A 23,973-nucleotide genomic window follows, 5' to 3' on the forward strand; every position below is an offset into this window, starting at 1 on the left:
AGGTTCCACACATTTCCTCACGGTCGAGGCCGTGTTCCCTAAACGAAGGTGTTGGAGACAAATACGGGTATAGTAACAATAGGTTTCTTAGGGACACTTCAATATCTTCCATTTCAACTACTTCTTCATTGGACTCCATGGACCTTATCTGATGAATTAGCAACTCATCAATAAGCAACTCATCAAGATCAACAGACGTAACACGTGAACCTAATAACGGATCATCTGTTTGTAAGCTCAACGGAACCATTAGCCTATCCCTAGGACCACAAAATATTTTGGACTTGACGTACGTGTTGTTTGGCGAAGTCCGTACATCCATGGACTCCATATTTTCCTCTACAGAATTTTAAGTGATTCTTTTTATGATTTATAAAGCACAGTGACACCCACAACTGTGGTGAACCAGTTACACTTTTATACACACTTTGCTATTGGGTGGTTGTGACGCATTAATGTGTAAGTAAAAGACGTTTAAAGGGAATTAACAACGCCAACTTCACAATCGAATAAACGACCTAGCTCACTAGTTGAATACATTATTCTGACGACATCATTGGCATTTGTTGGGAAACTATCTTGAGTGCAATCTAGTACTGATCCATATAAGATTTTATATCTTTATCCATTGGATTTTCTGATAAATTTATACTTACTTTTATTTTTGAGGTATGTTCTTACAATTTTAGTATAACAGACACTTGACATGGGCAATAAATTTATGTATTGTGTGTAAAAAATTTAATAGCATCCTTTATAATACTATGTCAAAAAGATTTTGGAAAATAATTTCGGATTCTATGGTACATATTGCGTCAGTAGCTAGTTACCTTAGTATTTATAATTTTGAAAATAATTCCTAGCTTTAATAATTTTGTTTACCTCTATTAGTTGGTACAATTCATATTTTCATCTCATATCACAGAAAAAAGTACTATATAATTCAGAAAGTAACCCATTAAAAAATAATAATAACAATAATGTTTGGTAAAAATTTATTTAAAAAGTACATCAAACTTCCTTTGAGATTATGACAATCCTCATTTATGTTTAGTACTTCACCTTTGAATGTATATAATTGTAATTCTTATTCTTCAATTGTGTGTGCAAACCTCATTTATGTTTATAACTTGACATTGAATTTTCCCATAATATTTGTCACATGTGTACCACATCTTTAAATTTACACACAACTTGCCAAAAATATAAAAATAAAAAAAATTAATTCACATTTGCACACATAAACTTACTTACTAATAATATTTAACATTAATTTAAAGTACCACTAATATTTTACAATAACTGCCTAACAGCTTAGCTCAGTCATATCCGAGCTACTGTACCCGAATACTACATTAATTTAGCCAAGGAAGAAAGCTTGCCATTTACTAACTTCTAATACTTAACATAAATAACTTTAAATACATTACTAACATAGATGATTTCTAATAATTTGGTAGAATAAAACCATTCCCGCAAGTAAAATTGAACCATTCACCAGGTTCTATTACAGTACCCAACATTAGTAATATAATTAAGAAACGCACTAGTCAGTCATTACCAATTGTTAACTTGCACCGTTACCTAATGGGTCATCCTCTACACATTCCTCCAATTGTTTGGCAACACGTAAAGACGGCCTTGGTTCTTTATTCCAGCCTCAGAGACGGTGTGAAGACTAGTCACAACAGCATTTTCATGGATTCCAATCATGTTGTTTGGATCAACATTGTTTTGAGCCCCCCACATTTCATACGCACCATACAAGTTGGCATTAGGGAACGCATTGATTTTCAGCTCCCTTGGAACAGCCAGAAGATCTTGAACCGTGAAACGCTTGAAGCGTGTGTCCACGTTATGATCCGGGGTCTACATATACAACAAAACAAATACATAACAAAAATAAAAATTATTAAAGCAGTTTATAAACCAGTTACTTATTGGTTGTACATTAATCTGTCGATATAATACCACTTTGATTAAATACCCAAAAAATTTAGAGAATAAACAAATTATATAATTACTTGGTTTCCCATGTACAAGGCTGTAACACATAGGTAACATTATTTGGTCACAAAATGCCGTTTTCCTCACATGTAAAATATGTAATGCATTAGTAAACCACCCTAAAATTAAATATAACAGCATATGTCTTAATGAACATGAATTCCGAACACATGTTTAATCTAACAACGTGGTTTTGCAAATATTTTGAGGGATAAGCACAAACATAATACAGAAAATTAATATTTTTTCCAAATAACAAATATATTCTATTCAGGCGATGTATATGGAGTAAATAAGATGAAGCATAGAGTAAATGAAAAAAATAAATAACCACATAATTTGCGAGAATATACCACAGGCTCCACGGACAACACATCCCCATCTTGTATGCCGGCAGCATAGGCAGTCCCCAATGAAGGTACAACAACATCAAAGCGCTTGATGATGATCTGGTGGACTCCAAGATCAACTCTAGCAGCATAATCGAAATAAATTCGATGCATACTTTCGTTGGCAGCAATAGTGTACGCAATCCCATGGTCATGCAAGTTAGTGCTTCTAACACAAATATTATATATTGGAATACCTCCATTGAAGTTGTGTGGTATCCCTCCGCCTCCTTGGGCTTGTTGCAGTGCAAAGAAGAAGGGGATGCCAAAACTAGCTGGCACATGTTGCGCAATAGGCTGCATCAGAGGAGCAAAAGCAGGTTGTTGTTCTACCCCTTGCGCAGCATCTTCAAGGGCCTGATGGGGTGGAATATTGAGGTCCTGTTGTGGTTGACCATTACCACCGTCACCAGCAACAATTTCAGGGGCAGCAGGAGGAACTTCAGGGGGCGGATTCGCAACAGGACCATGGATAGCATGCGCTGCCGCTGCATTTGCAAGGATCGCCAAAGCGAAGGCCACGACGTGGTGCTGGGCCATCATGCCTATGAGGGAGATTTGGCCTACGACCTCTTCTCTTGGTTGTTGAAGGAGCGGCTTCTTATTTTTTGGAAGGAGACATTTTCTATGAAGGTGGCTGTCCTAAAAAAAAATTTTTTTAAGCTGAAGGAGTTGGGTTTAATTCAAAGGTCCAAGTACGCAATTTATATGAAAAAATACAACCCTAACACGAGTTGACTGCACTATAACGTTCGTGTGCACTACCCTAACTATTTATTTGCATTTTAACCTGTGATTCATGCAATTCAACAACCCGCCGTTATGTCACGGTCACAGAAGACCATCCGTTTGTAACACTGGGTAACAAAGCTTCTACTTTGAAGTTGCATTGAAAGACTTGCTTAATTTGTTAGGACAATTAGAGTTGGTATACAATTCCTAGCATTATCTTCTCCTAACAATTACGATTGAAATATGGCCAAATTTAACTGTTCCAAATTAAGATATAATAATTAAACATTTTAACAATAAAGATTATTTTCTTCTCCACCTTAAATAAAATTACACGAACATAACAAGATGAAAAATATTTCATCTATTTAAGTAACTTTTTCTTACGACCCCTACTTACATATATTAGGCTAAATTACACAGGCACTCGTGTCGGAAATGCGGACTGCAAGTATTCGAAGGCATCAGTATTTTATCAACTAAATGATTAAATGAATTTTAATTAATTAATTTTTTTCCATGTATATTTTATCTTATTTTCTCTTAGGTGGACCAATTTATTAGGAAAATGTAGTTATGGTTCGATACGTATAAGATAAACTTAATTATAAAACTGTTAATTGGATTTTGTTATTCTATTTAAATGATAATCTTTGTTTCATAGTGAGATTAAAATTTGTGTGATTGAAATCTTATTTTTTGGATAGGCATTACCGAATTTGTTTTAGAAAAACAAATTACTGGAGGGTAATTTGGTCAATCTAAGTGAGATGGAGTTCAATTGCCCAACCAAACCCATTTATTAAAAGGATATAGCTTCAGCTATGCACTTCAGTAGCGGCGGACTATTACATCCATGTCAGTGGTTTATTTTGTACAATTAACAATTATTTATTTACTTTTTATATTATTAATTTTTTTTTTGGGTTTGTATACCACTTCAAATCAGTGGCTAAGTTTAAGAAACAATGAACATGTAATAATAGGCGTGTCAAATAGAATTTCCCCTTATTTCCCTAAACAAATCACTGTCGTACAACTCGTATTATTTTTAAGAAGACCACACCACATAAGTTCGGCCAATTAGCCAAATTGGTAAATAAGTTATCACACGTGTGACATATTGGTATAAAAGTTATTGCCGGCGACGTATTGGTATAAAAGTTAGTCACCGGTGACATATTAGTATAAAAGTTAACAAAATGCGACACATAGTAATAAATTGTAACATTCCACCTCTCTTTTCTTGCCGAGTTAGCGTTTTGTTTTTTCTTTTTTTCCTATTTATTTGTCAAATCTCATTTTATGCTAAATAATTATATCCTCGATGCTCATTCACCTAAGATAAATGAGAAATATTAAAAAAAAAAAAAAATTAACATTTGTTAGTTAAAAAAATAATCAATCTCAACTGAATGGAATTATATAATTTAATGTGTGAAAAGTGATATTGGCAAGAAAAAAGTTGTAAAATTTAAGAAGTTGTGAGCAATTATATTTATATACAACTGAATATTGGGGAAAAATAAAATAAGAGTTAAGTTTGAGATTATGTAATCAAATATTTTGATCATGTAATTTTTCTTACTTTATTATTCTGCACAACCTAGAATATTTCTGTATATTTTCATATATTTCCCTTTTTTTTTTATTCGTTAACTTTTTTGGGTGCTTTTTTAAATAGTGTAAAAAAAATTTAAATAAAATATAACAAACGAAAAACTAAATAACAGATACGGTAAAGAACCAATCGGATACCCCTACTTTTACTACTGGGGGAAATAAAACAACTTATGAATAACTCAATTTACGATTGAATCAAATAATATTTGTGTTTTGTTCTGAAAATTTTGCTAATGCCTTTCGTTATCCTTTATTTATTTAATTTATTTATTACTATCTTTTAATGCTTTGCTAGTTTATTTTATTTTTCATAAATAAAATAAATTCTTATTTTCAAAACAATTAGTTGCATGCTGGCAATATAGTTGTTTAGAAGAGGTGAAATTGTCATTTATCACTTTTATGACAAGGAAGGATTGACAAGATATAAAACTACACCATTAAAGAACTTCATCAAATCCCATACTTTATACACTATTCATAAGCTTCACCAAGTTAATGCTTAAGGAGTGTAGTACAACTACCACCACATCCTCTCAGAATTCCAATGGGGAGAAAAAGGGGGACTTATGTGTGCTTGGGTCTTTCCCCTTTACCATCAAGTGATTACAATTAAAATTCTTTAAAAAAAAAAATTATAACTATAATATTGATTACAATTGCAAACCGACCACATACACCTTTTTTTGATAAATAATAACTTTCTAACCTTCAGGGTATCGAGTAATCACCTATGAAATAATTTAGTGTACGGGTATGGACATATGTATTCGATTAGACATAAGTGAGTAATTAATTAAATGTGAAATGTTCATCCATCAACTCAACTCCGGATATGATTATATTAGCAACAAAATTACATTATGTGTTTGGGGCAGGACATTGACCACATTGGTTCACAAAAACAACCATTATGGACTATTTAGTTAAAATATGTATACTACGACTACAAGGTAAAATTTTTTAAGCTTATTAACGATTGGTTAATATAGTTCGTATATCATGATTTTGTATCAACCCATTTAAATGACTTAACAAAGTGAAAGACAAAATTATGATGCAGTATCAATTCAAATTCGGTTTCATACTCCTTATTAACGGTATTCGATGAAAAGGGGTTAAACTCAAATTGGGACAGGGATTTACCAAATTAAACAGAGGATGACATAGTAATTGTAAATCATAAAACTGAAAAATATTTTCTTTTAGGGCTACATGTCGTTGGACTTTTATTTGTTTTCCCAAATTGTCGCATGAAGTTAGCTTCTTTTACCTCATTGTCGCCGAAGTAATTTATTTACTCCGGCCGTGTTTTTTTAAGTAAGTGTTACATATTGACCAGCACATAGTTTTAGGGAATTTAATTGACTAAAGTAAAATAAGAGTTAAGTGGGGTAGTGGAGTATTAAAAAAATATTACAGAAAGATAGTGGGGTTAATAGTTTATTGAAAATGAATGACTGTGAGAGGAAAGATATAATAAAAAAAGTAGTAGTGGGTTTGGGTGGGGGCCATGAGAGAAGAGAGATATAATATTTCAATGTATTGTTTTGCCAAAAAATGAAATGTATCACTTCAAAACACACGGCCGGAAATGGAAAATGTTTCACTTAAAAAAAACGGATGGAGTAACCAATTTGTCTGCCAACATTGCCCTTTTATTATTAATAAAATTCGTCAATGTTTAGTTATATATCTATAATGTGTTCGCCGGAAACGCATATAACACAATAATCCTTTAAAATTATACAAGGATTCTAATTTAGTTTACATATTTTGTTCTATTTACTCCTATGATACTATAGTCAATTATTTGTTCATGAACCATTAAAGATATTTAATGTGTATTTTATTTTTTATTTATTAGAGAATACTACTAAGAATAATATTCATTATTTAAAAACCCAAAATAACAATGTTAATATGAAAACATAATGTTATACGGAAATTGCTATGAAACATGTGTAGCTTGTGCCAAGTTCCTCATTGAATTGTAGGGGACGATTCAAGTAATAATAACTTTGTGTAAGAAATTACTGGAAGATAAATGGGGAGTTGCTTTCTACTACTACAAACGTCACAAGAACTATACTAGCTCTAGAACATTTATGTGTAGTGGGTAATAGTACTAGTTTCCGCTAACGATATAGTGCCATGTGTATTTAGAAACATATATTTGTAGGTTTTTATAAATGATTTATTAAAAATTGGATAAGAATTTACTTTGATTTCACTGGGAAAGCTGGAAATAAATTTACACTCGGACGAATTTTATTTCCCTCCCAACAGAACAATTTCTAACTGGTCGTTGGAGTGTAGGTTTGCTAATAGTTTAAGCGTACGAGACTATGCCACGTGTGATAATTGTATTGCCCATTTGGTTCTACATTTAATTAAAGTTAATTTTTCCAGTGTCCTGTCAGTTTGGCGCCAAATGCAAAAGCACTTTCAAGATTAATTTTTCTCGCCAATTCATCCTACTCCAAATTAATTCAAATTTCACCACAATTAAACAATTGTTACACACCGCCTAAAAAAATTAACAATGTGTTGTAATTTTGGTAAACTATTTCACCATAATTTCTATTAATTAAACAAAACTAAAAGACTAAATATGTTTTGGTACACATGATAAAATGTGGTGACAATTTATAATACAGTCACGACTAGGTTGATAGAGAAAAATGTTAAATTAAGTAAACGACGAAAAGGTAATGTTGCTCTAGTAACACAAGTCAGACATCATCAAAAAAACGTGGCGTATACAACATCCCATTGACACTGTGGAATAATGGACACGTAAATTTACATTTATACTGAAATACAATCAGACTATTTATTAGATTTATTTAAATAACTTTTTACTTCTTATACAACATGATTTTACTTTCACAACGTAATATACCTATTTTTCATTCTTGAATAAATTTCATCATAATCCTATTGAGACCTAAGTATCATGATGTACATCACGTGTGATGCCGTCACAGCACTAATAATATTATAAACAAGTATACCAAACAGGCTCATTAATGGACTGGGCTAAGTTCGCGGTCATACGGCCCAAATTTTCTTGTCATGAGCACACATTTAAATATCAAGTTCCTTGTCAATTGTTTTCCCGTAGCTGAATATGGAAACTTCTCAAACAATTTCCTCTGATATCAACTCGACCCAGCTCAAATGTAGGCATGGGATCCCGGCTAAGATGTCAACCGTTCGACGAGGAATGAACAGTGGAAGAACCTTCCTCGGGTGTCCATTCTGGCAGGTACTTTGTAGGTCATGTGCCTTTAATTTTTTGACAACAATACATGATTAATGGATATAATTTAACTATTGTGAACTTTATTTGAGTCCTACAGGATAGATCTAGAGACTGCGGTTATTTCAGATGGGTAGATGATAACTCCCATTTACAAGTTCGAATTGATCTTCTGGAGAAGACTATTCACCAGTTGGTTTTGAGGAATGAAGATATAAGACTTGATATTCGATCTGTGAAATCAAACTTGTCTAACTGTTACCAACTATCTAGGGAAATAATTTTATCAATTGTTGTAATTTGGGTTTTTAGTCGGTTCTGGTGGTATGAGTAACGTAAATTCCAAGGAATTTCTATAAATATTTGCAAGGGAAGGCTGTAATGTAACAATTATGTAAAACACAACTACGATTAATTAAATAATTCATAACTATTTTGTTCATAACTGTGATACTTCGATTACATCTTAAGCTACTTAAAAAACATAACATAGTAGAATCTTCGACAGTTTTCAAACAATCCCAGGGTTTCCTTCATTAAAAAAGTCGTTTCCTTGACTTAAGATGCCCCTGTAATCACCAACAATAGTTGTTAGATAAGTCACAACCGGCTCCAATAAAACGAAGGATTATTTTAGTTAATAGTCGTTACCTTAAAGTACACATCAGCTTTGAAATGAGACGACTCCAATCGCTTATCATCTGCTGCAACCAAGTCCGTCTTCCACAGGTATACAACGCCACCGCAAAGACCAGTTGTGGGCAGCGAGTACCCAAAGCTGTAATTTCCTGGCAATTGGTTGACAAGATTAGCAGTGTTGCTATATCCATGCCTTGTCTCCAACAACACAACAATAACAGGCTTATGAAGATCATATAAAGCTTGAAAGTTCTCAATAAGGGATGGTCTCCCAAGGCCTCTAACATTCCAACAACAAACAACACAATCGGGTGGAATCGGATTACAAGGGGAAGAAGTCAACTCTTTACCCTTTTCAATGTTGAAAGGGGTAAAATCAACATAGTGATAACCAGGGACTAAGTGTTTAGAATCAATAAAGCCAACCCTCACATGCAGGATATGGCGAAAAGGGGGGATTTTAAAAACTTTGAAGGTATCAGTATAACAACCGACACACAATCGGAGTGATGTGTAGTCTAATTCCCATATTGGGTCAGCTACGTCTATCACGGGCCTAGGATCTAACACATGCAAGGCCGATATGGCGTTTCGAGGGTTAAATGAGGAAGGGGGTAAAGTACCTAGGCACCACTTCAAATAGACTTCAAATTCAGGTCGTATTGGGTATGTGTCAAACACACTTGGGAAATGAGCTAGTCGAGGAGGGTTTTGTGTGCCTTCCTCCCGCATTTGCAAACAATTTAGGAGATCATGACTATTGGTTTTGGGATGTAGAATGAGAGCACACAAGGTTTCAATTGACAAAGACGCCAATATTTCACCTTCCTCATTGACAAATAGGTACTCATACTGAGTGAAATCTAATTCCGGGATTAGACCCGAAGGTGGATCAAAGAACAATAGTGCGGGAGTGTGGCACTTAGTCAGTACTCGCCGAGGCATGGCGCAGTTGTTATTGGGTGTTGAATACCGAAAACAGGGAAGTATTAGGGAGAGGTTTAGAAATGAAAGAGAGGGGTGGATGGAAGTGAAGGCTAAAGAACTTGTGATGCATGGACTGGTATATATATACTCTCAGCCTAAGTTGTGGGACTCTCAGCCTAGGGAGACCATTTATTAAAGGTAGTTGTGGGACTAATTTATTGGATAAAAAGATTTATAATAATTACTGTTATATGAGACGGTTAAATCACTATAAATTGCTTGTAGTAAAACTGATTTAAGTTAGATAATGCGTCGTAAAATGAGGTAACTAATGACTGTTTATTTAAGAAACCATGTACAACAGTAATTTATTTAAAAGTCAAGTTCTAATTCATGGTTAGACATTTGGGAAACGACTTTGTTATTTACGATTTCAATAGAGTTAAGGTTCAACGTATATTATCTCCATCGATTTGACACACTACAATGAAAGTGCGTATTGAACGTAGCCAATTATCGAAAAGATACAATACATGATTGTTGATTTTTATATGGAATACACAATACGTAAGGAATATAATAAAAGGGAATGGAAGGGGAATGGAAGGAGTTAGTTAGTTATTAGGTAGCCGTTCGTGGTCAAAGTAGATATCAACATAATTACCTTTAAACCGTAACATATGGGATGACAAGCTTGCTATTGGAGTTGCTCTACTGGTGTTATTGAAGACGGTTTTATAAGGAAAGAGAGAGTTTTTCCGACAAAAGATACCAATACCTTAAAATGTAAACTTGTCGACTCCAAACCTAAGTTTGAAAAGGTAGAAATTGAACACTTGGGTGCCCTAAAGCGTTATTTATTATAGGTTTATATTAAAAATAATAATGTTATAGTTTGTATAATAAGCTAATAGCTACCCATTGGGGATCAAAGAAGGTATCAACATGACTAGGTTGAAACCGTAAGTGAAGGCATCTCTACCATGCTATTGGAGTTGATATATTGGTGAGAATTTATTAAGAGTTATTAGGAAACAAAGAGTATTTATTTGATCCACCTTAATATGTAAACGCATCGATTGCATGTCAAAGTTGATATAAAGGGTAGGAATTTCTTAGTGAGTGCCCTAAACCATTCTTTTGAACAACGTCTGTATTTACTTAAGGATGAGGTTTATATATTATATTTACTTAAAACTTAGTATTACATTCGGTGTGGCTTGGAATCGAGGATTGGGTGGGTGTCACCATGAACGATTAACAAAATAATCATAATAACAAAAAATAACTCAAAATAACATGTTTCAACACCATACTAGTATAACACACATGTAGGGTTATAATAACCCTACACATGTTTTGTACATATAACCGCTTCGCATTAACTATATAACATTGCACTTAGCTTTGCCCTTAGGGTTATAATCTTATAGGGTTAGAAGACTATGTCCACTAGTGATAATACAGTGATATTTTATAAGAGATAGTATTATCAAACTGAGGCCATGTTGTCATACGTGTATTTTCGATTTAAGATCATTTTAGTTCAATTCAGCTCATAATTTCATTCTCTTATAAAATATTAACCTCGATTCAGTTCATTTTAGTGTAGTTAATTAGCTAAGTACAATGCATTTCAGTGACACAAAACTTAGTACCTCCCACAATTTAGTATTATCAAACCGAGGGCATGTTGTCATACGTTTATTGTCGATTTTAGATCATTTTATTCAATTCACCTCATAATTTCAGTCTCGTAGAAAATATTTACCTCGATTCAGTTCATTTTAGTGTAGTTAATTACCTAAGTACAATTCATTTCAAGACACCAAACTTACTACCTCCCCACAATTTATTACTAAAATGGGTAATATATACTCCTGTATTAATTAAGAAAAAAAATAAAATTCACGTATATACATTTTTTTTTAACAATTTTGAAACGGGCAGGCCAAACAGGAAATCAAGGCCACTGACATTCGTCGGCCCATTTTTAACGGCCCACGTCGATATTAATGCCATATCGTGTTTTTTTCACAACCACGGGCCAACACTTCATAAGTGCTTGTTGGAGTACATGTTAACAAACATACTGGGCCTAAAACACAGGCCCAAATTTATGTTCATCCTTTTTTACAACATGACCTAAATTCATTTCAGTTAAATATTGACTACCTAATATGTTTGATAAGGAATGGGCGTCTAAACTTCTGGGTCTGCTTTACTAGGCCTCCCAACTTCACAAGGTATTGGTGTAGTTATGCTCTACATTAGATCCCGTGTCCGGGTTTAATATAATTTTAATAAAAATTACCATCTATGAAGCATTTTACAGTCCTTGCCTTTATCACTCATTAATTTAAAAACCCCTACAAGGTTAGTACCATGAAATATTCGATTAATTACAACATGTAGTTAGTTTTACAATAAGCTACACAAAATTTTATAAACAAAGCGAAGTTTGAGTTATTCAGAACACTTTAGCAGAAATTAATAGGATTTATTACCAACTTTATACCTCAGAACAAAGACAGCTCGGTTTTATTATACAACATTCCCCCATTAGTTGTTGAGTCATGTTTGGGAAAAATTGAAGGTTTATGAACAGATCTATTACATTGATCGACTACTAAATGGTAGATCAATGACTGTTGGTACATGAAATACACTCATTCAACGACTATGATTTGTAATTGTAACAAAATTGTCATCATGTACAATTGTAGCCGCAACGATCACCTGCAATTGGTGATGTAAGGCATTTGAAATCAAAGTTTGGCTTCATAATGGTTGCTATTCACTGTTCCATAGCGAAGCATCTACGCTTTCTTGATGCACCCAGTATGGGTTGTCTATCCCTCAAGCGTGACGCCATGATCAATTTTGCTACGTCCTACATAAGATATGCCAACACCACATTCACTACATAACATCACTGCACATTACTTGCAAAATATAACTGAAACAAATACCTTCTCATTGATATTCCCATGGGGTGCTTCTGTATCCCTTGCCGTCCTGCAGTGTCTCTCCCCATAGGCAATGTCTACCATCTGCATTATTACATACTCTCAGCAATGACAATATGACAAATACAAAATTCATAACAAGGATATTATCAGCAACGTACGTACCCCGAGCTTCCCAAAGTCGCCTGAATTACGTCGATCTTCCTTTGATGCCATTCTAATTTGCTTCATGTTCCATACCTTTATCCTTGGGAACATATCCCATTCAACAGGATTCCTGTCAAGACGATCAAGGTAGAAAATTTGCACAATCAAACAAGTGAGTAGTAGATACCATGTAATATAATATGAACTGGCATAACACAGTGTTACAAAAATGCTTACAACGGCAAACATCGCACAACCACCACACCCCACCAGCATATCCGTTGGCATAAAATCGACGTGCAAAGCTTGATACGCTTTCCATTAATTTGTTTAGAACCAAATCACACCAGTCAAACTCCGCGCAGTTCATCACGCAACTTAGAGCTGGTAATAAGTCTGTCCCTAGTCGAGGGGACTGAGTAGGACATAACACCATGTGCAACGCCACAATAAGAAATATTGACTTAAATTCTTCTTCTTCATCATCAGCAAAATCACCCTCCAACCGACCCATCATTTCACTAGTCACAGGTATGCCAACTGAAGTGTAGACACTCCCACAACCTCTACTTGATTTAGTTTTCCATGAACTCCCATACTTCAAAAGCAGTTGTTGTACCTTAGCACGAACTTCCCCGGTCATTAATTTTGAATTAGGCACTACCTTACTCCCACTTGGAATTCCTAATATCCAACGTACTTGGTTTTTAGAAAAAGAAAATACACGTCCATCCGGAGCAACCATGGTTCTACTGAGGGGATCTATTCTAGTCATTACCCAGTATGCTAACTGTCTCGGTAATTGCGTTTTTGACACAAAATGAAGGAGTCCCCCAAACCCCATCTCAGTCACCCAACGAATCCTTTTCTCATCAAACTTTTTGCATATCCGCCCAAATGACTTAATACGACAACTAATATTTGGTGGCTGTAATTAGATTATAAAACAATAATCACTACAAATCTAGATCCAGCTATTATAAACTAATTACAATTGTGTATACATCATCAAAAGACTTACCCTATTCACGGCAGTTGCCTGTGTCTTCACAACATGGCCCTTAGCCTTCACCGAACCCCCCACACTCAAGCTATCATCCTAAGCAGTTGCACATCAAATAATTTTAGCAGACATCAACATTATTGATATGTAATACAATTAATTGCATACTTGTGTTACCATAAAAATTACCATGTTAATTTACCTTAAATAATCCGTGATGTAATTCTATTAATTTATTCATACTTCTCCCACAACTAGATATCTGTGGATTACGACAACCGTGGATATGCCATTAGAAGTTAGAACAACCAGGACCAAATCAAAACCAATTTAATCCTTCAAATAATTTGCGACAAATATCATCGATTAAAGTAGCACCATACCTCTTCTCCATGACAATCCATCGCTTCTCCAATTCGCGTACTCGACACTACTTGCCCAAAACCCAAACAATTTGAATACCAATAACGCATAAGATTTTAATTCTTTTCCAAAATAATAACAAAACAATGAAACAAATAGTTTATTTAGGGGGGAATTAAAAACACAGTCTGAAGCGCTAAATATCGGGAATTAAACTAAATGTGCTCTTGCATATTCCAATCACGTTAAATTTCATATAACATTTGTAAATGGCATTAACAACCGGCAATTGCAATCAATTATAACACTAATTTCGATCCTACTTATTGAACTAATATTTAATCAAAGCGAATAAATAGCGATAATAGGAATATAATTACTCACTTTTGCTATTGGTACAGAATTGACCACCAACTTAGCGCAGCTACTATGGAAGTATGGAGGGAGTTGCTTGATAAAGAGATAATCGTATATAATTGGTACCTGTACCAAATAGACGATTCGAATAAATCCCAGATCCAGAATTTTAACAGAAGTGAAAGACCCTAACCGCCGTTAGTGAGGTAAGAGGACGCCGTTTATGTAATACGCCAAGTGGACATTGCCAACTTCGCATATAATACACGTAAGGAAATACGAAATTACGAAGAAGGCCTTTGCCACGTAAGCCAGTCCCGAAATTACCCTTATGATGAACAAATGTTGTTCATCATAAAGATGAACATGAATTTTGCGGATTATTACACCAAGTAACACTAGATCCTGCAAAATACAAGAAGGAAAAATTCGTATGCAAAATGGCAATCCAATTTTAATTACTACCCATGTTATTTTTTGCAATATTCAAATAAAGAGCGATTATTACACCAAGTAACACTAGAACCACCGGAAAGAGATCGTTATATACTTATATCTCTGATTATTAATGAGATACGAGTACAAATCATAAAAACTCACAAACTAATTAGACTTATTACACAGTACATACAGAACATTATTACCACTGAATACTGATCACAAACTAATCCAATTCGCCACCTACAAAATCACAAAAATCCCCTAAACATACAAAATCACAAAAGCAGAATCACTACATATTAAACCCGAAACTATCCAAATCATTATATACAAAACCACAAACTAGTCTGATCAAGAAGATGCATCTGAATAATACTCAATGTAGTCAGAGGACGACGAATCTATACTAATATGTTGAGAAGTCGGAGATGAAGTGAATGATACTTGATAGCGCCCATGAGGTAATTTCTTTGGAAAGACTTTACGCTCTGGACAGATGACTTCCACCTTTGGTGATGCTCTACGAAACCTGTTCAACTGAGTCGACATCTTGGAGTGAGAGCCCTGCTTCAGGGGCATAGTCAATGATATCGATAACTTCTCAAGCACAGGAGAGCACGCAAGCAAAAACTCAATCAACTTGAGCTCTGTACTGGAAGCACTCCAAATTCCAATTTTTGCACAACGGAGGTGATGTAATATAAAGTCAGGATCGTAAACTAGCACATTATTATCCAGATTTTTGCTGGTATTAACCTATAAATATAACATGTACTTAGAAGTTAGAATTTGAAAAAAACTAATGAGATTCACGAGAATAATTAACTATGAGTACCTTATGTTATTAGCTGTATACGATAGAAACAGTCAAATCACATTTATAATATTGCAGTACATATTTTGCAATTTGAAATATGCTCCATAGAAATAAACAATTTCAATACTTGTACTTAATAAAAAATAAATTTATTACAGTACAATGTATCATATAGATAGAATTACCAATGTTGGCAAAGTCATTTGGTATCTTGATTGTATATGAATCAATGAATCATACAACAATTTAAAGTGCGATCCTAACAGGCTAACAGGAACTAGCCATAAAAAGAATTTACTTACAGAGATATCAAGCGTTTCAATGTTAGGAAAGCTCTGAATAGAGCTAATTGCAGAAGAAAAATCATCTAGATCATTCAGATGGAGGGACAGCAACTCCAAATTTTTCAATTTCGGAGAAGTATTAGGAAGGTTTTGCTTTTCAAACAATACCTGCAGCCATAACATGTTTGAAGCACGAATTAATCAAAGGATTAGAACATAAGGAATATGGTTTGGTATTAACAATTCAAGCACCATTTTATTTTCCACTCACCTTACAAAAATGACCACCTAAACAAAGCCATTCAAGTTTACTAGAATTTGCAAGAGAATTGATCAGATCATATGAATTCCCTTCCTCAGGACAATTTTTTGTCATTTTCTGTAGAACAAAGGAAGCTGACACAAGATTTTCAGAAACTGTAACATCGATTGAAGCAAATGCACCATCGACAACCAAGTTTCTGAGGAGAGGAACATCAATAATAAGATGCCTATCCTCCATACCAGAAAAGTTTTTTAAAACTAGATTTTGTAGTACAGGGCAACTGCCAATTACATCTTTGAGTGTCCTGCACACTATATTGACTCTGCAAAGCTCCAGGCTCGTCAGCCTCGGAAAGCCCCCAAAATTAGGAGGAGGACTATATATGCAGTTATAAAGATTCAAAGTTTCCAAGCTATCACAAGAAAAGAGATGCCAGCTCAACTTAAGAGGCGTATGGTACATGTTACACAGGCCGAACTCCCTAAGACCGGATCTTGAAAGAAAGGATATCCACTGAGTAACATCAGGACAAGTTTTTACAGGAGGAACCCACAATGTGAATTTGAGAATGGAACCTTCATGTTGAAAGAGTATTTTACTCACAATGCTGCAAAATTGATGGGTTTCAGGTACACTTCTTCTAAGAACCCTTGCAAAAAAGTGAGCATCAAAAGCAAGACTAGGGATTGAAGTCCAAATGCCCTGCCACTTACGCGAAACAACAGACATTCGTGCAGCATCCCGGAGGGGCAAACATTCCATAATTCTGGTTAACACATCTCGCGGCAAATCACTAATTTTATCAATATCATCAATATCAGCTTGATTGTTAAGGCTCCTCCTTTTCTTGAATCTAGTATAGTGCATATCAACTTGAGTTTCAAGGCTCTTCTTTTTCTTGGATCCACTATGAGCCATACTTGATACTGCTAATACAAAAACATCCAGAGGCAGCTAGAATAAAAAAGAAAACAAAATTCCGACTGATCTAAAGTACGTACTCGTTTTAGTTGATTTAATTTCCAAGACATATGATGTATAAGAACAGAACATAAACAAAGATTATTCATAAAAAAAATCTTTAGAAAATTGGCAATTACATCACATTATACCTTCACTTCATTATTGGTCGTTTAAATATTATCAAAAACATTATCTTGTCGAATTCATGTCAATGTAAAGTTTATAAATAATCAAGGGCATCACAAAAAATCTTTATGGTCAAACAAGGGCATGGAGACCATGAAAATGCAAAAGTAAAGTTATGCATAGAAGGGATTATTAAATTTAATTTAATATAATTTAATTTTGAAATTACATTATAAAATCTGATCAGTTAAATTAATTATTTTACACTATGAAATCTGATATGAGCTGATTTAATTTTGGCCACAAAATCAATATATGATGAATCTACATACGACTTAATTTGTAATGAGACTAAATTATAATGATCAATAAAGATATAAGCTTTCACAAAACAAAACCCTAATCCACAAACATTCTGAGAAATCATGAAACAAATATTTTTTTAAAAAAATAAAAATTTAACTTGTAATTAATAACCCTAATCCAAAAATATCAATTGATTTTATCCCATAATTCGTTGGCAATTAACCGAATGTGATATGAAATAATCCTTCAAATTTACAATTGAGTAATAATTCTATACAAATTGATTGAAAAAAAATAAACAGATATACAAATTGATTGAACAAAAAAAAATTGACAATTCAGAACATAAAAATTATTATTTAACACATAAAAAACGAAATTTGTGAAAGAAAACTATTACTTTGAAGAGAGCAGAGGTATCACCGGGAAGATGATCGTGAATTCGAGATGGTGAATTTTTGTTTCTGCAATCTGAATTTTTATTTGAATTTCATTTTTCTTTGGTTTCGACCTTCGAGTTTTCCACATTTAAAGTGATTTTTTTTTTTTTTTTTTTTTAAACATTTAAAGTGAGTTAAGTTTGAGTGTTTTGACTGCGAAAAAAGAAGTTGTCTTTACCCATTCGCAATTTACGGTTGGTATAGCGGTGATTAGTACTACACTTGATAAAGAGAATTTGTGTTCGATCCTTCACAATAACAATTGGGAGGGTAGTGGAACCTAACCATTCAAAACTGATTATCAAATCCGGATTAATTCAAATGGTGAATCGGGTGAAACACACAAACAAAAAAAAGTTGTCTTTCTTATGCTAAGTCACAACTAAATTTTCATCTTTTGTTAAAATTTTAGAAATCAAACTCATAATTGATTGGAACTGGATCCTAAAATTCAGAATTGGAATTAAGCTAATTGAATTATGTTAGGTATTAATTATATATTTTATTTATTTTACCAACAATATGCCTTCAACATATTTTCGTTTTTTTTTAAAAAAAAATAAATTTAGTTTAATATATGTTGGGTAATCAGGTCCCAAACGGTATCGGGTCGAAAAAAATTGAGACTTGGAATTAGAACCGGTTTTAACAGGTTTCTTAATTTATTACACAAAATTGAAACCATCGGGTCAAATCCAAATTTGGACGCATCGTTCCTAACCATTCAAGCTCTAATTCCGGGTACCTAGAATTTTTGTTCACCCTTAATTACAACTGGTCAACTAGTTCCTTAATTTATTACCCAAAATTGAAACTATCAAATCTAATTTCGATTTGGATCCACCCATTCCTAACTGTTTCATTTCCAATTTCAGTTACCTAGAATTTTAACTCGCCCCTTGTACTCTCAATCCATATACCCGTACTATTGAACTGTTTAAAAGTATACTTTTTCCCTCGTATCCTAATCATCAATCAATCAATAACTATATTAACTATTAACTATATACTAAAAGACACACCAACAATGACACGTGTCATCTTCTGGTGTGTCCTTAGTTTTTAATTTTTATTTTTTTTGGAAAAAAATTCAATTTAAAAAACAAATATTAAGGTACTAATTAGGTAAAAAGTATAATAGAAGATTTAATGTATCTGTTGACACCGAAATTTTGTTAATTATTAGGTGTCTGATATTTGTAAATAAGGAGATAATATCAAAAAAAAAAAAATATAAGATATTATCTTCAAGATCTCGTAAAATATTTGATAGATATCTTGTTTACTACTCTATGACACTCTATATAAAGAAGGTCATTTATAGGGTTTAAAGGAGGCTCAGATGGAACAAGTCACAAAGACCCCATCTCCTCCCTACTACCAAACATTGTAGGTGCATAGTATGGATTTAAGCCGACAAGGTCTCGTACTATAAACATACTAAAACTCTAACCCTTTGGAGAGAGGAATCAAGAGATCTACGAGAGTTGTAACCCCACAAATTATCAATGAAATAATTGTTCTTATATATATTTCTACCTCTTTAATTATATATTGCAGGTTTGAAATTTTATGGTGGGACAAAAATTTACAAATAACATTATTTTTTTTTTTTTTGAGGGAGATTTAATGTATCTTTACATAAAATATCATATTGACAGCTATAAACTTACAAAATAACATTCTTAACATAATTTATGACTTATGGAGTATTTTCTTTTAGGAAACACATTTTATGTACTACGTACATACATTAAGTACAACAAGATTTATTATTGATTATGTAATAAAAGCTACAACCTTAAACAATGAAATACACATATCAAATCAACAAATGATGTTTTTGTTATTTCCTTGAATAATTTATGAATATAATTTTAATCAAGTAATACTCCATGGATATTTCAATAATACTTTCCAAGAACGATACATGTTGATTATTCTTAATGTTAATTTTTCCAACTATTTTTGTTGTTGTTCTTTAGTATTCAATTTTGATATAAATATAACATACGAAAGTCATAAAATTTTGATATGCTCCTTTCGTGATTTTTTAAGTGTTACACTTTCCATTTCCGCCCGTGTGTTTTTAAGTGTTACACTTCCTTTTTTGGCAAAAAGCTACATTGAAATATTATATCTCGCTCCTCTCATGTTCCCCACCCAAACCCACTACTACTTTTTTATGATATTTTTCCTTTCACATTCATTACTTTTCAACAAACTATTAATCCCACTATATTTCTTTTACAATTTTTAAATACTCCAACTACCCCACTTACCTCTTATTACATTTAAGTCAATTAAATTACCGTGCATAACACGGGACCTAACCTAGTATATATTTAGATAATACAAAGTACTACATACATTTGTACAAGTATTTATCAATCCTTTTCTTAATTAATTACTCGATAAAAAAAAAATACTTAAGACTTCATCAACTATTTGATTTATAATAAAGTTATTGTTTTTATATATTAGAATTAAGGAGAATAGAGCTTATGATATTGCACCACTAGCTTTTTTTTTTTTTTTTTTTTTTTTTTTTTTTTTTTTTTTTTTTTTTTAATACCAATACTCCCTCAGTGTATTATTAAGTGTTACACTAACACCGATATAAAGATTTAGGCAATTTAATTGACTTAAATACAATAAAGATTAATTTTTAAATTACCACCCAAAAATGTAACAATTTTTAAACTAACTACCCGTTTAATTTTTTATTTTAAATTACCACCCCTTAAATTAAGTTAATGCTTAGATTGCCACCCATTTCAAAAATCTAATGGATTTTCCGTCTGTAGGCCCCACCTAACACTTTCCTTGACCTTTTTGACTGATTTTTTTTCTCGATTTTTCTCTTTAAAAACGCTCTCTAAACTTTAATTCACATTTTCTTCACCAAATTCTACCAAATTTCAAAGAGAGAAAAATGTGAATTAAAGTTAGGAGAGCGTTTTTAAAGAGAGAAATCGGGGGAAAAATCAGTCAAAAAGGTCAAAATAAACGTTAGATGGGGCCCACAGACGGAAAATCCATCGAATTTCTGAAATGGGTGGTAATCTGAGCATTTATTTAATTTTAGGGGTGGTAATTTAAAATAAAAAATGAAACGGGTGGTTAGTTCGAAAATTATTACATTTTTTGGTGGTAATTTAAAATTTTTCCTAAAATAAAAGGTTAGTGGGGTAGTTGGAGTATTAAAAAAATTATAAAAGAAAGATAGTGGAGTTAATAAATTATTGTAAACCAAGCGGCAAATTGGCTAGCCAATCAAGGAGTATCTTAGGTGTTGTTTGGATACATTAATTTCCATGGGCACTCAAAATTGCGAGGAAATGCAAAATTGATAAGTTGTTTAGTTAACAAAACAAAGTGCAAAATGGATGAAGTTGAAATTCATCAAAATTTGAAGTTCCCACATAATGTAGGAAGTAAATTACCTAGGTCCCCCTAGGTCATTCAAAATTCCTATGAATTATAATTTCCTTAATACCTACCAAACAAATTAGACTAAATTCCTAGGAATTGCATGAGTGAAATAACTTCCCATGAATAGTAAATTACCACGGGAAGTTATTTTCTATTGCAACCAAACAAGCTAAGGCCTTAGAACAACAAATTTCAGATTATTCAAGTCCCCTCTTAGCCTTAGGGAGTATTTTGCATAATGATGTACTAGGTGTGGCTTTGCCACGTTTTGTTCCCCCTTAGTTTCTGTTAGTTTGTTTTTCTTTTTCGGGGCCTTGCTCCTTGTGTGTACCAAAAAAATGTGAGAGAAAATAAATAATAAAAAATAAGTAGTGGGTTTGGGGTGGGGACCATGAAAGAGAAACAATATGATATTAAATTGAAGTTATTTTGTAAAAAAAAATGTGTAACACTTAGTAAAATACGACCGGAGTTAATAAGTGTAACATTTATCAAATCACGAAGGGAGTATCAAACCGGAGCCAATAAGTGCAGCCAGCAGGTATTATGGGTTGATGTCAAGGCATACCACAGGTGTCGTTTGTTTTGACAGGTTTTACCACTGCCGTTCATGGATTTCGCCAACAATCAGGCCTCCATCAACTGCAAAAGCCACATTTTACCAGTGTTTATTTTGTTTCAGTTTAGTTTGTATGAGTTAGAGTTTAGTGTATGTGTGGTGTTTTATTTTCTTTTACTTAGCTTAGGTTGTAATCTTGTTTTTTAATTAATAGATCTCTTTGTCAAAAAAAAAAAAAAAAAAAAAAAAAAAAAAAATTTTGCAGACCAATCTTATGATTTTCTACCTTTGTTAAGTTCCAAACATTTATTCCCATTTTGAATATGAACACGTGCATTCTAATATTTCCATGTGAGACCAAATACTTTTTTTTTTTTTTTTTTTTTTTTTTTTTTTCTTTCTATTTTTGAGTATTTTTAAGTTTTTTTTTTTTTTTTGAAAGAAAGATAGAGCATTATATTAATTTAAGGGGAAATGTCCATTTCCGCCAAGGTTACAATACTTTGAGGAAAGGAACTAAAACGTACAACCTCATCGTTCCCTCCCGTATCCCCCCTAGCAACTAGGTGAGCTACCGTATTACAATTCCTCTTGGCATGTGAAAAAAGACAAACATTGAACCACACTCTATCTAATCTAATATCATCATAGACGACATGAATTGGGGCACGATCAACACAATCAAAAGAAATAGCTTTGATAATATTCACCGCATCCGACTCAGCCCACACATTCCTATAGTCCAACCGCCTGGCAATTTGGAGGGCATATCGAACAGCTTGTGCTTCCACACACTCCGGAGTGGAAGTTTCTGCTTTCCTCGTTGCTATCAACATAATACGACCACCATCATCTCTGAATACCACTCCCAACCCAGCACTACCCATCGCAGGAACATGTGCATCAACATTAGCTTTGATGCATCCTTGCGGGGGGCACTTCCAAACCGAACTGCTCGCCATAGATGCTGGAATCACAGGGAGACAAACCTTTTTTGCATATTCTGTATAATCCTCAACAAGCCTGCAATAACCAGTCGCAAGCATAATCACATCAGGGTACTCATTTTCGTGCACAATTAAATTCCTGCAACGCCACGCTGCCCACATAAGAGCAACCATACGCCTTAATACGCTTCCCTCCACCTTACTATACAACCACATCCATCTAGCGACGAAGGATTCTGTTGGAGCATCCATTAAATATTCAGAGAGCTCGCTGTGCTTCCAGATTTTTCGAGCTGCTGTACAGTCAAACAAGGAATGAATTATTGTTTCACTCGCCCCTCAACAGATCTGACAAGTAGCTTCAGTAATGATATGCCGCTGAACAAGTCGATCCCTCACAGCGAGGTTCCCTTTAACAGCACCCCATAAGAAGTGCTTAAGCTTAGGAGGTCCTTGTATGTTCCATACCAATCTCCAACAATCCTCATTGCTTCCCACATCACCCACAGCATCCATAACTTCCCTGGCAAGCCAATAGCCTGATTTTACACTGAAAATACCATTCTTTGTGCAGCTCCAGTACATCGTGCCCCTAGCAGGGTGAGTTGACAAAGGGTTAGCAAGAATAAGAGCAGCTGTCTCATTGTCAAACAACTCACAAATTTTAGTAGCATCCCACCTCACACACCCCTCAACCATTAGCTCATTTACCATAGTATGCTCCTCCCAGCCACTTGGTTGCTGCAAAAAGAATTGTTTGCCATTCTTTACCATCCAAGCATCCTTCCAAGCTCTAATATCACGCCCATCTCCCACTCTCCACACTTATCCATCCCGAAGCAAACCTTTGGCACCCCAAATACTCCTCCAAGTGAAACTTGGGTCATGACCTCTATTAGCATCCAACACACTTGAATTCTTAAAATAACGTGCCTTGAGAATTTTCGAAATCAATGTGTTCGGATTGGA

The 23,973-nt window shown here is 33.8% G+C and overlaps 2 protein-coding genes across 2 annotated transcripts; both read right to left on the reverse strand.

Moving 5' to 3' along the window:
* Positions 1-14,952: 14,952 nt before the first annotated feature.
* LOC145611698 (F-box/FBD/LRR-repeat protein At1g13570-like) lies at positions 14,953-18,186 on the reverse strand. Its single transcript, XM_081667084.1, has 4 exons — positions 18,024-18,186; positions 16,235-17,154; positions 15,982-16,131; positions 14,953-15,618 (listed from the first exon to the last, which is right to left on the reverse strand). Exons 2-4 carry the CDS (start codon positions 17,144-17,146, stop codon positions 15,214-15,216), a joined length of 1,467 nt encoding a protein of 488 aa, XP_081523210.1. The 5' UTR covers positions 17,147-17,154; positions 18,024-18,186; the 3' UTR covers positions 14,953-15,213.
* Positions 18,187-22,521: 4,335 nt separating this feature from the next.
* LOC145636574 (uncharacterized) lies at positions 22,522-23,256 on the reverse strand. Its single transcript, XM_081688155.1, has one exon. It carries the CDS (start codon positions 23,254-23,256, stop codon positions 22,522-22,524), a length of 735 nt encoding a protein of 244 aa, XP_081544281.1.
* Between the last annotated feature and the right edge of the window lie 717 nt (positions 23,257-23,973).

The sequence above is a fragment of the Chenopodium album genome, chromosome 1 (assembly GCF_948465745.1).
Source record: "Chenopodium album chromosome 1, dcCheAlbu1.1, whole genome shotgun sequence".
Taxonomy (NCBI): Eukaryota; Viridiplantae; Streptophyta; class Magnoliopsida; order Caryophyllales; family Amaranthaceae; genus Chenopodium; species Chenopodium album.